The sequence below is a fragment of the Lagenorhynchus albirostris genome, chromosome 14 (genome assembly GCF_949774975.1).
Source record: "Lagenorhynchus albirostris chromosome 14, mLagAlb1.1, whole genome shotgun sequence".
Lineage (NCBI taxonomy): Eukaryota > Metazoa > Chordata > Mammalia > Artiodactyla > Delphinidae > Lagenorhynchus > Lagenorhynchus albirostris.
The window spans coordinates 75915931-75930131 of record NC_083108.1 but is presented as its reverse complement, the minus strand read 5'-3'; the positions used below and the strand labels follow the sequence as shown (position 1 = coordinate 75930131).

At 39.2% G+C, this 14201-nt stretch overlaps 1 protein-coding gene across 5 annotated transcripts in view; it reads left to right on the top strand.

Annotated features, from left to right (window-relative positions):
- MED13L (mediator complex subunit 13L) overlaps positions 1 to 14201 on the top strand; it is a 297857-nt gene that overhangs the window by 28698 nt on the left and 254958 nt on the right. For 4 of the 5 annotated variants that reach the window (XM_060121968.1, XM_060121970.1, XM_060121969.1 and 1 more), the window contains exon 2: positions 13799 to 14036. In XM_060121968.1, the coding sequence (XP_059977951.1) occupies positions 13799 to 14036 (238 nt within the window). Of the gene's footprint in view, positions 1 to 13798; positions 14037 to 14201 lie in introns of those variants that run through there. The other variant, XM_060121971.1, reaches the window with a different exon arrangement.

The following is a 14201-nucleotide window of genomic DNA, read 5'->3' as shown; positions in this document are numbered from 1 at the left end:
AAGTCACTTTTCTGTATTTTTTGTCTCTATAATTCCTCAGTGGTTTTCCTCAACTTTTTAGTAATTCCTGGTCATCTGTTCATGTTTAGGAAAGATGGACTAAAAAACTGCTTCGAAGTAGTATGGGAGTGACATTTGTTTACTGTGCAGTTCACTGATTGGGGTGGACTCTTTAGTTGGGGAAGCTTTGATGTCATTATCTTGAGGTCTTTTCTGTTGAGCTGTCAGTTTTCCCAGAGAAGACTTTTCCAGACTCCTTTCTGGGGGATGAAAGACTGGCTACCAGCTTTCTAGGTGCTTAGAGGGAGAGGGTTGGAGAGGGTGATTTTTGACCTTCATTCTGTACGTGGTCACCTGATGTACTGTTTCCTGGTTTCCTGCCTTCATCTGCGCCTGTGTCCATGAGTTCAGATACCCTGTGTTTTACTGGCCCCAGAGAATACCCTTCCAGTGATTTGCTACTGTAAAGACAGGCAGTGGGGAGGGTACCTGGGTTCTGAGTGTCTTCCAAGCAGGCTTTCAACTAGTTTTCCTTATTTGCTCTTTTCTCTGCCTTTCTACTTCCACAAGATACGTCCATAACTGTGGGTTCTGCATTTGTGGATTCAATCAACTGCAGACCAAAAATATTCAGAAAAAAATTCCAGAAAGTTCCAAAAAGAAAAACTTGAATTTGCTTTGCACCTGCAACTATTTACATAGCATTTACATTGTTTTAGGTATCATAAGTAACCCAAAGATTACTTAAAGGATATGCATAGGTTATATGCAAATACTACACCATTTATATAAGGGATTTGAGCATCCACAGATTTTGGTATTTGTGGGGGCATTCTGGAACCAATCCTCCATGGATACTGAGGGACGACTGTACCTGTATTTATAATTCTGTGTAAATTGGGTTGTAGCTCCGCTTTCTCCACAGTTTTCTTTGGTGTTATAAGACTCTTGACCTCGAGCATCTGCTTCTTACCTTTCAAAACCTGGATGCGCTCATCACTACTACCTACCGTTGTGATTTTATGGTTTAAGGGAAAAAAACAAAACAAAGAAACAAACTTCTTTACTGGTTTTTTTTTGAGGGATTTAAGAGAGAGCAAAAGCAGATGTGTGTGTTTACTCTGCCGTCTTTACCTGGAGCTGATTAGTTATGTTTTAACAGACGTTTTCTATGATCCTGACTTTTTTCCTTCCTATGACTACAGTTGAGAGGTGACTTAATATGTTTGTTAGCTGTATTTCTTTGGTCTACTAGTGTAGTAACCCTATCACAGGAGGAAGTGAGGTGAGGCAGACTTGGAATTTCCTAATGTACTCATGTAGTCTCAAGTGATCACAGCTGCCTTTTCGACATACCATCCTAGAATCCTGTCAAGGATTGATATTAAGTTAATTGTTCTGTAGTTGGAGAAATCTTTCTTTCGACTATTCTTGAAAGTTCATAAAGTATCTTCTGGTCGCTCTCCTATTCCCGCTGATCATTGTAAGGCATCTTATAAGGGTCAGTCTCATTTACAGGTTGCCTTTGTGAGTGGGATGTAATTAGCCTGGGTCAGGAGACTTGAACTCATTTATAGTATCTAGGTCAACCATATCACCTTACAGGCCAGGAAGCCAAGGTGCCCAGAGATGGAGATTTCCTGATATTGTTTAGGTAAATAGTTGAAAAACTAGGACTTGAACCTAGATCTCCCGACCTGCGACCAGGGTTCTTTCCATGATACTACACTCTGGGTTCATTCTTACCGAGTTACGTTAGTTTTATTCTATTCCATGACCTCTGAATACAGGTTTAACTTTGGAGAGCCACACTGCAAGTATATGTTGGTCATGAGGGATCTGATTACCAAGGGTTAGTGCAAATAAGTGACCTCCATTGGGAAAATTTATCAGCTCATTTCCTATGTGTAGTACCTAAAGAATAGGATATTAAGAATCAATATAAATTTTCTTTAAATACATTCATGTCATAAGAAAGTGCATTTATCCTGATTCTGTTGTAATCTTTTTAATTTGAACCATTCTGTATTGAACTTCTGTTTAGGCCAGGGTAGTCTCTGCCAGTTAAGTTCAGTTCCCGGAGGATGCCGACTACCTGTACAGCTGATACCAGCCACGGCTGAGAAAATTTTCCTCCAGTCTCTCTTGCTATTAGAATAGTTATTTTCTTGGTTTGTTATACATATCCTCTAAAAATCAGCTTGTGTGAGTATGGTCCTAAAGTGGTAACATGTAAAGAAGGCATGTAATTATCTGAGTGAAATGAAACAGGTCTCTCCTATTTATGGAATGGTGTAGTGGGCAGTCTTATACTAGTTTCCTCTTTTTTTTTGTTTTTTCGGTACGCGGGCCTCTCACTGTTGTGTCTTCTCCCATTGCGGAGCACAGGCTCCGGACGTGCAGGCTCAGCGGCCACGGCTCACGGGCCCAGCTGCTCCGCGGCATGTGGGATCTTCCCGGACCGGGGCACGAACCCGTGTCCCCTGCATCGGCAGGCGGACTCTCAACCACCGCGCCACCAGGGAAGCCCTTATACTAGTTTTCTTAATAACTCAGGATGAGTAAAGAAAGATTCAGGAACTTTCTTAAATTAGAAAGTTTGGCCGTGAGCTCTTGTCATTGCTAAATTGAGTTGATGACTGTTTCTTTGTACTATTTTATAATCCTCTAGGGCTAATTTTTACCATTAGCCCTGTGAAACAGTATGGCAGAGCAGAAAGAGTTTATGCTTTAAATTCAGTTATGCTTTAAATCCAGTTATGTTTGGGATCTGCCAGTTGCTACCTGTGTGGTTATTGGAGAATTATTTAAGCTTTGTGTTTCTGAGAATTATTTTAACTGTTTGAGAAGATTAGAAATTATATATGAAGACACTAGTATGGTGCCTCATATTAGAAATTCTATGAGAAGACCCTAGTATGCTGCCTGGTATTAAGTAGGTGATGAATAAATGATGATGGTTGTGGTTATCGTTCTATCTATGCGCAATACTGATTTTTTTCCTTGCATATTTTTTTTCCGATTCTATATTTTAAAAACCATGTAATCTTAAATATAAATTGTTCATCTTTGACAGTGAGAAATAATTGCATTTTTGGGATAATTTGCACCTAGAAATACTTTAAAGGGTTGCTTCAAGAATTTTGAGTCTTGGAAGTACACATTTGTCAGAAATTGGGTCAACAGAACTTTGTGTGGAATTGATTTTTAATTATAAACATGGTCACGGTATGTGAAGATATATTTTAATAGTGTAATTAAATATACATCCATTCTAGGATTTTTTTTCTTGGACAAGGTGTTTCAGTCATTTTTCCTCTTAATCAAATATTAACTCAAAATTTAAAGCTAAGTCTTTGAACATTCATTTTATACCTAGGTGTCTGTTAGGCTTGAGTGGTGTTTCATTGTTACATTTTCCAGTGAAGACTGGTATAGTGATATTTAATTTTAGTTTTAAGGTAAAGGGATAAATTGTTTTTAAATGATTGGACATTTTTAGTACTTCTGGCTGAATTAGTTATGAAGAGATTAAGTTTGTAGCCTTGATGTTATGTCACTTGCATTTGTATTACATCACTTGCTAGAACAACTCCATAAAGATATAGAGCAGGTGGCAGCGGCTTTCTTTTACCACTGAGACCATAGAAACACTGATAGGAAGTTAGTGCAAGTGCTAGGATTAGGAAACCATTCTCCTGAATCAAAGCCAAGTTTTTTTTTTTTTGTTTTCTTTTTCGGTACGCGGGCCTCTCACTGCTGTGGCCTCTCCTGTTGCGGAGCACAGGCTCCGGACGTGCAGGCTCAGCGGCCATGGCCCACAGGCCCAGCCGCTCCACGGCACGTGGGATCCTCCCAGACCGGGGCACGAACCCGCGTCCCCCACATCGGCAGGCGGACTCTCAACCACTGTGCCACCAGGGAAGCCCAAAGCCAAGTATTTTGTCTGCTGAACCATGCTGGGTGTTACAGGTGAAAGTATTCTTGTGATTAAGTTGCTGTGTAGATTTTCTTGGGGACTGACTCACCTGATATTTAAATCTCTGATGTATTTTAATTTTCTAACCTTTTAAATATGGTTAATGTAAGCATTAGTGATTCATTTTTATTGGTATGTTTTCCTCCTCTTCTTTTCTCCCCTCCACTTCCTCAGGATCCTTAGGCACAGAACACTAGCTTAGGTGATATAAGAAAAGTTAGTCTTCTACTTGACTTTCCTGATTTCAGCTGCCCCCACTTAGTCTTATTTAGTTTCCTTCTTTGATATTTATTTAAAAATTGATCTTAGGCTTTCTGATTAAAACATAACATACACACACACTGCTTTTATTTGAGGAAACGAACTTCTATGATAGAAAAACAGAAACGATGTGGACAGACAACTAAAGGGAAGTAGTACTACTACTACACTAGTACTACTAGTAATGAACCAGTATCATTTATATTTTTTGCTATGTGCCAGGCACTGTCCTAAGCGCTTTCTGTATATACTAACTCATTTAATCAACTCTCAATACCATTATTCTCATTTTACCGGTAAGGCAACTGAGAGACAAAGATTAAATAATTTGCTAGGTACTTGCTACTTTCAGCTAGTAAGTACACAGCTGGGAATCAAACCCAAGAAGACTGGCCCCAGGTTATACTTCTGATCAAATATATGATAATAATTTCCTCTTAGTAGAATGAAGACTACCAATTGGTACAAGGGCATATCATTTTATTAAATCAACAGGTATTTTAAAAGATATGCAGTTTGGCAGGAGGTTATTTGTATGGGTGAGACTACTAAAAAGCAGTGTGGTAGCATTCTTTCATGAGTCCTAAAATATTTGTATTCTTTGGTAATTCTACAGCAAGCAATCTCTCGTAAGGAAAGTAATCAGGAAAATAATGTGCAAGGATGTTCACCAATTATAATAATTATAATAGTGAAATAGGAAGATTGTCCAGTTGTTATGGAATAAATTTTTTTTTGAGAAAGCAAACCAAACCATCAATTTTTAATCAGATTATTATATTAGACACTGCATGATATCAATGTGTTTTAATAGAGATTACCAATTAAATTCAACTATTTGTTTTAGCAATTTGCTTTTTTTTTAAACATCTTTATTGGCGTATAATTGCTTTACAATGGTGTGTTAGTTTCTGCTTTACAACAAAATGAATCAGTTCTATACATACATATGTTCCCATATCTCTTCCTTCTTGCGTCTCCCTCCCTCCCACCCTCCCTATCCCACCCCTCCAGGCGGTCACAAAGCACCAAGCTGATCTCCCTGTGCTATGCGGCTGCTTCCCACTAGCTATCTACCTTATGTTTGGTAGTGTATATATGTCCATGCCCCTCTCTCGCTTTGTCACAGCTTACCCCTCCCCCTCTCCATATCCTCAAGTCCATTCTCTAGTAGGTCTGTGTCTTTATTCCTGTTTTACCCCTAGGTTCTTCATGACATCTTTTTTTTCTAAAATTCCATATATATGTGTTAGCATACGGAATTTGTCTCTCTCTTTCTGACTTACTTCACTTTGACAGACTCTAGGTCTATCCACCTCATTACAAATAGCTCAATTTCGTTTCTTTTTATGGCTGAGTAATATTCCATTGTATATATGTGCCACATCTTCTTTATCCATTCATCCGATGATGGACACTTAGGTTGTTTCCATTTCCGGGCTATTGTAAATAGAGCTGCAATGAACATTTTGGCACATGACTCTTTTTGAATTATGGTTTTCTCAGGGTATATGCCCAGTAGTGGGATTGCTGGGTCATATGGTAGTTCTATTTGTAGTTTTTTAAGGAACCTCCATACTGTTCTCCACAGTGGCTGTGTCAATTTACATTCCCACCAACAGTGTAAGAGGGTTTCCTTTTCTCCACACCCTCTCCAGCATTTATTGTTTCTAGATTTTTTGATGATGGCCATTCTAACTGGTGTGAGATGATATCTCATTGTAGTTTTGATTTGCATTTCTCTAATGATTAATGATGTTGAGCATACTTTCATGTGTTTGTTGGCAGTCTGTATATCTTCTTTGGAGAAATGTCTATTTAGGTCTTCTGCCCATTTTTGGATTGGGTTGTTTGTTTTTTTGTTATTAAGCTGCATGAGCTGCTTATAAATTTTGGAGATTAATCCTTTGTCAGTTGCTTCATTTGCAAATATTTTCTCCCATTCTGAGGGTTGTCTTTTGGCCTTGTTTATGGTTTCCTTTGCTGTGCAAAAGCTTTGAAGTTTCATTAGGTCCCATTTGTTTATTTTTGTTTTTATTTCCATTTCTCTAGGAGGTGGGTCAAAAAGGATCTTGCTGTGATTTATGTCATAGAGTGTCCTGCCTATGTTTTCCTCTAAGTGTTTGATAGTTTCTGGCCTTACATTTAGGGCTTTAATCCATTTTGAGTTTATTTTTGTGTATGGTGTTAGGGAGTGATCTAATTTCGTACTTTTACATGTACCTGTCCAGTTTTCCCAGCACCACTTATTGAAGAGGCTGTCCTTTCTCCACTGTACATTCCTTCCTCTTTTATCAAAGATAAGGTGACCATATGTGCGTGGGTTTATCTCTGGGCTTTCTATCCTGTGCCATTGATCTATATTTCTGTTTTTGTGCCAGTACCATACTGTCTTGATTACTGTAACTTTGTAGTATAGTCTGAAGTCAGGGAGCCTGACTCCTCCAGCTCCGTTTTTCATTCTCAAGATTGCTTTGGCTATTCGGGGTCTTTTGTGTTTCCATACAAATTGTGAAATTTTTTGTTCTAGTTCTGTGAAAAATGCCAGTGGTAGTTTGATAGGGATTGCATTGAATCTGTAGATTGCTTTGGGTAGTAGAGTCATTTTCACAATGTTGATTCTTCCAATCCAAGAACATGGTATATCTCTCCATCTATTTGTAACATCTTTAATTTCTTTCATCAGTGTCTTATAATTTTCTGCATACAGGTCTTTTGTCTCCTTAGGTAGGTTTATTCCTAGGTATTTTATTCTTTTTGTTGCAATGGTAAATGAGAGTGTTTTCTTGATTTCAGTTTCAGATTTTTCGTCATTAGTGTATAGGAATGCCAGAGAGTTTTGTGCATTAATTTTGTATCCTGCTAATTTACCAGATTCACTGATTAGCTCTAGTAGTTTTCTGGTAGCATCTTTAGGATTCTCTATGTATAGTATCATGTCATCTGCAGATAGTGACAGCTTTACTACTTCTTTTGCGATTTGGATTCCTTTTATTTCCTTTTCTTCTTTGATTGCTGTGGCTAAAACTTCCAAAACTATGTTGAATAATAGTGGTGAGAGTGGGCAACCTGGTCTTGTTCCTATCTTAGTGGAAATGGTTTCTGTTTTTCACCATTGAGGACGATGTTGGCTGTGGGTTTGTCATATATGGCCTTTATTATGTTGAGGTAAGTTCCCTCTATGCCTACTTTCTGGAGGATTTTCATCATAAATGGGTGTTGAATTTTGTCGAAAGCTTTCTCTGCATCTATTGAGATGATCATATGGTTTTTCCTCCTTCAATTTGTTAATATGGTGTATCACGTTGATTGATTTGCGTATATTGAAGAATCCTTGCATTCCTGGAATAAACCCCACTTGATCATGGTGTATGATCTGTTTAATGTGCTGTTGGATTCTGTTTGCTAGTATTTTGTTGAGGATTTTTGCATCTATGTTCATCAGTGATATTGGCCTGTAGTTTTCTTTCTTTGTGACATCCTTGTCTGGTTTTGGTATCAGGGTGATGGTGGCCTCGTAGAATGAGTTTGGGAGTGTTCCTCCCTCTGCTATATTTTGGAAGAGTTTGAGAAAGATAGGTGTTAGCTCTTCTCTAAATGTTTGATAGAATTCGCCTGTGAAGCCATCTGGTCCTGGGCTTTTGTTTGTTGGAAGATTTTTAATCACAGTTTCAACTTCAGTGCTTGTGATTGGCCTGTTCATATTTTCTATTTCTTCCTGATTCAGTCTTGGCAGGTTGTGCCTTTCTAAGAATTTGTCCATTTCTTCCAGGTTGTCCATTTTATTGGCATAGAGTTGCTTGTAGTAATCTCTTACGATCTTTAGTATTTCTGCAGTGTCAGTTGTTACTTCTCCTTTTTCATTTCTAATTCTATTGATTTGAGTCTTCTCCCTTTTTTTCTTGATGAGTCTGGCTAATGGTTTATCAATTTTATCTTCTCAAAGAACCAGCTTTTAGTTCTATTGATCTTTGCTATCGTTTCCTTCATTTCTTTTTCATTTATTTCTGATCTGATTTTGATGATTTCTTCCCTTCTGCTAAGTTTGGGGTGTTTTTGTTCTTCTTTCTCTGATTGCTTTAGGTGCAAGGTTAGGTTGTTTATTTGAGATGTTTCCTATTTCTTAAGATAGGATTGTATTGCTATAAACTTCCCTCTTAGAACTGCTTTTGCCGCATCCCATAGATTTTGGGTCATCGTGTCTCCATTGTCATTTATTTCTAGGTATTTTTTGATTTCCTCTTTGATTTCTTCAGTGATCACTTCGTTATTAAGTAGTGTATTGTTTAGCCTTCATGTGTTTGTATTTTTTACAGATCTTTTCCTGTAATTGATGTCTAGTCTCATAGTGTTGTGGTTGGAATAGATACTTGGTACAATTTCAGTTTTCTTAGATTTACCAAGGCTTGATTTGTGACCCAAGATATGATCTATCCTGGAGAATGTTCCATGAGCACTAGAGAAAAATGTGTATTCTGTTGTTTTTGGTTGGAATGTCCTATAAATATCAATTAAGTCCATCTTGTTTAATGTATCATTTAAAGCTTGTGTTTCCTTATTTATTTTCATTTTGGATGATCTGTCCATTGGTGAAAGTGGGCTGTTAAAGTCCCCTACTATGAATGTGTTACTGTCGATTTCCCTTTTTATGGCTGTTAGTATTTGCCTTATGTATTGAGGTGCTCCTATGTTGGGTGCATAAATATTTACAATTGTTATATCTTCTTCTTGGATCGATCCCTTGATCATTATGTAGTGTCCTTCTTTGTCTCTTCTGATAGTCTTTATTTTAAAGTCTATTTTGTCTGATATGAGAATTGCTACTCCAGCTTTCTTTTGGTTTCCATTTGCATGAAATATCTTTTTCCATCCCCTTGCTTTCAGTCTGTATGTGTCTCTAGGTCTGAAGTGGGTCTCTTGTAGACAGCAAATATATGGTTCTTGTTTTTGTATCCATTCAGCCAATCTGTGTCTTCTGGTGGGAGCATTTAGTCCATTTACATTTAAGGTAATTATCAATATGTATGTTCCTATTCCCATTTTCTTAATTGTTTTGGGTTCGTTATTGTAGGTCTTTTCCTTCTCTTGTGTTTTTTGCCTATAGAAGTTCCTTTAGCCGTTGTTGTAGAGCTGGTTTGGTGGTGCTGAACTCTCTCAGCTTTTGCTTGTCTGTAAAGGTTTTAATTTCTCCATCAAATCTGAATGAGATCCTTGCTGGGTAGAGTAATCTTGGTTGCAGGTTTTTCTCCTTCATCACTTTAAATATGTCCTGCCAGTCCCTTCTGGCTTGCAGAGTTTCTGCTGAAAGATCAGCTGTTAACCTTATGGGGATTCCCTTGTGTGTTATTTGTTGTTTTTCCCTTGCTGTTTTTAATACGTTTTCTTTGTATTTAATTTTTGACAGTTTGATTAATATGTGTCTTGGCGTATTTCTCCTTGGATTTATCCTGTATGGGACTCTCTGTGCTTCCTGGACTTGATGAACTATTTCCTTTCCCATATTAGGGAAGTTTTCAACTATAATCTCTTCAAATATTTTCTCAGTCCCTTTCTTTTTCTCTTCTTCTTCTGGAACCCCTATAATTCGAATGTTGGTGTGTTTAATGTTGTCCCAGAGGTCTCTGAGACTGTCTTCAGTTCTTTTCATTCTTTATTCTGCTCTGCAGTAGTTATTTCCACTATTTTATCTTGCAGGTCACTTATCCGTTCTTCTGCCTCAGTTATTCTGCTATTGATCCCATCTAGAGTATTTTTCATTTCATTTATCGTGCTGTTCATCATTGTTTCATCTTTAGTTCTTCTAGGTCCTTGTTAAATGTTTCTTGCATTTTGTCTATTCTATTTCCAAGATTTTGGATCATCTTTACTATCATTATTCTGAATTCTTTTTCAGGTAGACTGCCTATTTCCTCTTCATTTGTTAGGTCTGGTGGGTTTTTATCTTGCTCCTTCATCTGCTGTGTGTTTTTCTGTCTTCTCATTTTGCTTATCTTACTGTGTTTGGGGTCTCCTTTTTGCAGGCTGCAGGTTCGTAGTTCCCGTTGTTTTTGGTGTCTGTCCCCAGTGGCTAAGGTTGGTTCAGTGGGTTGTGTAGGCTTCCTGGTGGAGGGGACTAGTGCCTGTGTTCTGGTGGATGAGGCTGGATCTTGTCTTTCTGGTGGGCAGGTCCACGTCTGGTGGTGTGTTTTGGGGTGTCTGTAGACTTATTATGATTTTGGGCAGCCTCTCTGCTAATGGGTGGGGTTGTATTCCTGTCTTGCTAGTTGTTTGGCATAGGATGTCCAGCACTGTAGCTTGCTGGTCGTCGGGTGAAGCTGGGTGCTGGTGTTGAGATGAAGATCTCTGGGAGATTTTCGCTGTTTGATGTTATGTGGAGCTGGGAGGTCTCTTGTGGACCAGTGTCCTCAAGTTGGCTCTCCCACCTCAGAGGCACAGCACTAACTCCTCGCTGCAGCACCAAGAGGCTTTCATCCACAGGGCTCAGAAGGAGAGGGAGAAAATGTAGAAAAAAAGAATTAGTAGAAGAAAGAAAGAAAGAAAGAAAAGAATGGAGGGAGGGAGGGAGGAAGGAAGGAGGGAAGGAAGGAAAAAAGAAGATAAAGTAAGATAAAATATAATAAAGTTATTAAAATAAAAAAATAATTATTAAGAGAAAACAAAAAAATGGACGGATAGAACCCTGGGACAAATGGTGGAAGCAAAGCTATACAGACAAAATCTCACACAGAAGCATATACATACACACTCACAAAAAGAGGCAAAGGGGAAAAAATCATAAAGCTTGCTCTCAAAGTCCACCTCCTCAATTTGGGATGATTGGTTGTCTATTCAGGTATTCCACAGATGCAGGGTACATCAAGTTGATTGTGGAGCTTTAATCCGCTGCTTCTGAGGCTGCTGGGAGAGATTTTCCCTTTCTCTTCTTTGTTCTCACAGCTCCCAGGGGCTCAGTTTTGGATTTGGCCCCGCCTCTGTGTGTAGGTCGCCGGAGGGCGTCTGTTCTTCGCTCAGACAGGACGGGGTTAAAGGAGCCGCTGATTCGGGGGCTCTGGCTCACTCAGGCCGGGGGCAGGGAGGGGCACGGAGTGTGGGGCGAGCCTGCGGCAGCAGAGGCCAACATGACGTTGCACCAGCCTGAGGCGCGCCGTGCATTCTCCCGGGGTGTTGTCCCTGGATCCCGGGACCCTGGCAGTGGCGGGCCGCACAGGCTCCCCAGAAGGGGTGTGTGGATAGTGACCTGTGCTCGCACACAGGCTTCTTGGTGGCGGCAGCAGCAGCCTAAGCGTCTCATGCCTGTCTCTGGGGTCCGCGCTTTTAGCAGCGGCTCGCGCCCGTGTCTGGAGCTCCTTTAAGCAGCACTCTTAATCCCCTCTCCTTGCACACCAGGAAACAAAGAGGGAAGAAAAAGTCTCTTGCCTCTTCGGCAGGTCCAGACTTTTCCCGGACTCCCTCCCGGCTAGACGTGGCGCACTAACCCCCTGCAGGATGTGTTCACGCTGCCAACCCCAGTCCTCTCCCTGCGCTTCGACCGAAGCCAGAGCCTCAGCTCCCAGCCCCGCCCGCCCTGGCGGGGAAGCAGACAAGCCTCTCGGGCTGGTGAGTGCCGGTCGGCGCCGATCCTCTGTGCAGGAATCTCTCTGCTTTGCCCTCCGCACCCCTGTTGCTGTGCTCTCCTCCGCGGCCCCGAAGCTTCCCCCCTCTGCCACCTGCAGTCTCCGCCCGCGAAGGGGCTTCCTAGTGTGTGGAAACCTTTCCTCCTTCACAGCTCCTTCCTGGTGCCGGTCCCGTCCCTATCCTTTTGTCTCTGTTTATTCTTTTTTCTTTTTCCCTACCCAGGTACGTGGGGGGTTTCTTGCCTTTTGGGAGGTCTGAGGTCTTCTGCCAGCATTCAGTAGGTGTTCTGTAGGAGTTGTTCCACGTGTAGATGTATTTCTGGTGTATCTGTGGGGAGGAAGGCGATCTCCGCGTCTTACTCTTCCGCCATCTTCCCGGAAGTCCTCTGAGTAAATTGTTTTCTTCAAAGAGTGAATAGTATGAAAATATTAAGAATTGTTTTTTAATAATAATTAGTAATATATAGAAATATTTATAGTATGTGAAAAAGGATATAAAACCATGCAGTATGATTCTAACTTCAAAAAGTTTAAGTACAGAAAAACAGGAAGAACATAAAGTAGGATGCTGATAATTATTTCTGATGTGATTATGGAGAATAATTATTTCTTGTGTGATTAGTTTACTCTTTGTTTGAACTTTTTCATCGGCCAGGTAGTTCTTTTATAGCTGGAGGAAACCAAGTGGTACAAAGGGAAAGCCTAAATGATGCCAATACCAGTTTTTACGAAGAATATTCATTAAAGATTAGATTTCCATATCTCATAATGTGAAAGGAAAAGTTAGTGACTTTCAGACAGTTTTAGTTTGGATATTATTATTTTTGGAGTCATTTTTTAAGTGAAGCTTTTTTGGGGGATTGAAGAAAACTGATATTTTTTTCTTAGAGATGTTCATTATAGTGATTGTTTTAGCACTTTAAATTTGTTTCAGTTATGGTAGTAGAAGATGCAGTTATTTTTCTCCCCTGCGGTACTTGTTTTTTGAAAAACAACTTCTTGACAAAAATTACTAACTTGGTTGTGGTGGGAGGGTGAGGAGGGGGGACTGTGAGTGAGTAAGGATTAAATGCAAGGGACACATGGACTGTTTGGTACAGAATCAGTTTTACTATCAGTTTTGAATACATAGTTGTAGTTTATAGTTATTTAAGTAAGGAATTTAACTTTTGTTTGTGTTGAAACATCCTTGAAATTTAGTTCCTTTTAAACCTAAGATTTAAAAATTTTAGAATACAAATACATGTAACAGAATAAAGACAGAGGATCAGCTGTCAGCTGGTTTAAAGTTACCATGTTTTAAAATGTGTTTAAAAAACAAAAGACGAAGCTATGTTAGGGAATTGTTACAGAAGCAAAGCTTTTCTGTGTGCTACACGTTAAATAACATGAATAAATTGCTGATAACTTTCCATCAGTTTTATTAGCAGGCTATTTTGGCTTTCATAGTGAAGCACTGTGGTACTGCATACTGTTTCCCTGATTAAAAAATATTTAAACTGTAGCTTCTGGATGGGACGAAATTGAGGAAATTCTTCGAAAGAAATTATTTCAGTTCTACAAACTTATTTTTTAAACTCTTACTTCATTTCTAAATATAATTTATGAATTAAATAAGTCATAATAATATAGAAAATTTTATTTATAGGGACTTTCAAGTAAATTTCAGTTAAAAAAATGGTTCAACAGGAAATAATGACTCTGTTTGCTGTATTTTGGTATTTAATATAAAGAGCTATGTAGAAATCTTGATAGGAGGAAATGAGTTGTTTTCCCCTTAAAAAAAATCAAGGGTTGACAAATTTTTCAGTGGAAGAAATCTTACTATATGAGGTATACTGTAAATATTTATTTTAGCAAATTTATTTATCTGTATGGAAGCCTGTTTTTAGTATTCAGTAGAAAGAACAGTCAAAACTGTTGTAATTTTCTTTACTTTTTCCAGGCTGAACTCACAGGAATCAAATGGCGTAGGTACAATTTTGGAGGGCATGGGGACTGCGGACCCATAATTTCAGCCCCAGCCCAAGATGATCCAATCCTGTTAAGTTTCATCCGCTGTCTGCAAGCCAACTTGCTGTGTGTATGGCGTCGTGATGTCAAACCAGATTGCAAAGAGTTATGGATATTCTGGTGGGGAGATGAACCCAACTTAGTGGGTGTAATACATCATGAACTACAGGGTAAGTTTTTTGTTTTTTCTTAAAAATTAATTTGCATTGTATATTTTTGAACAGTGGTAAATTCTGAAGAGGTTATTAAGACTTGCTGAGAAGAAAAATCCGAGTGTTTAATGGGCTGTGTGTCAAAGGAACATCCTTACTCTCACCCCTCTTCTTTCCACCCCC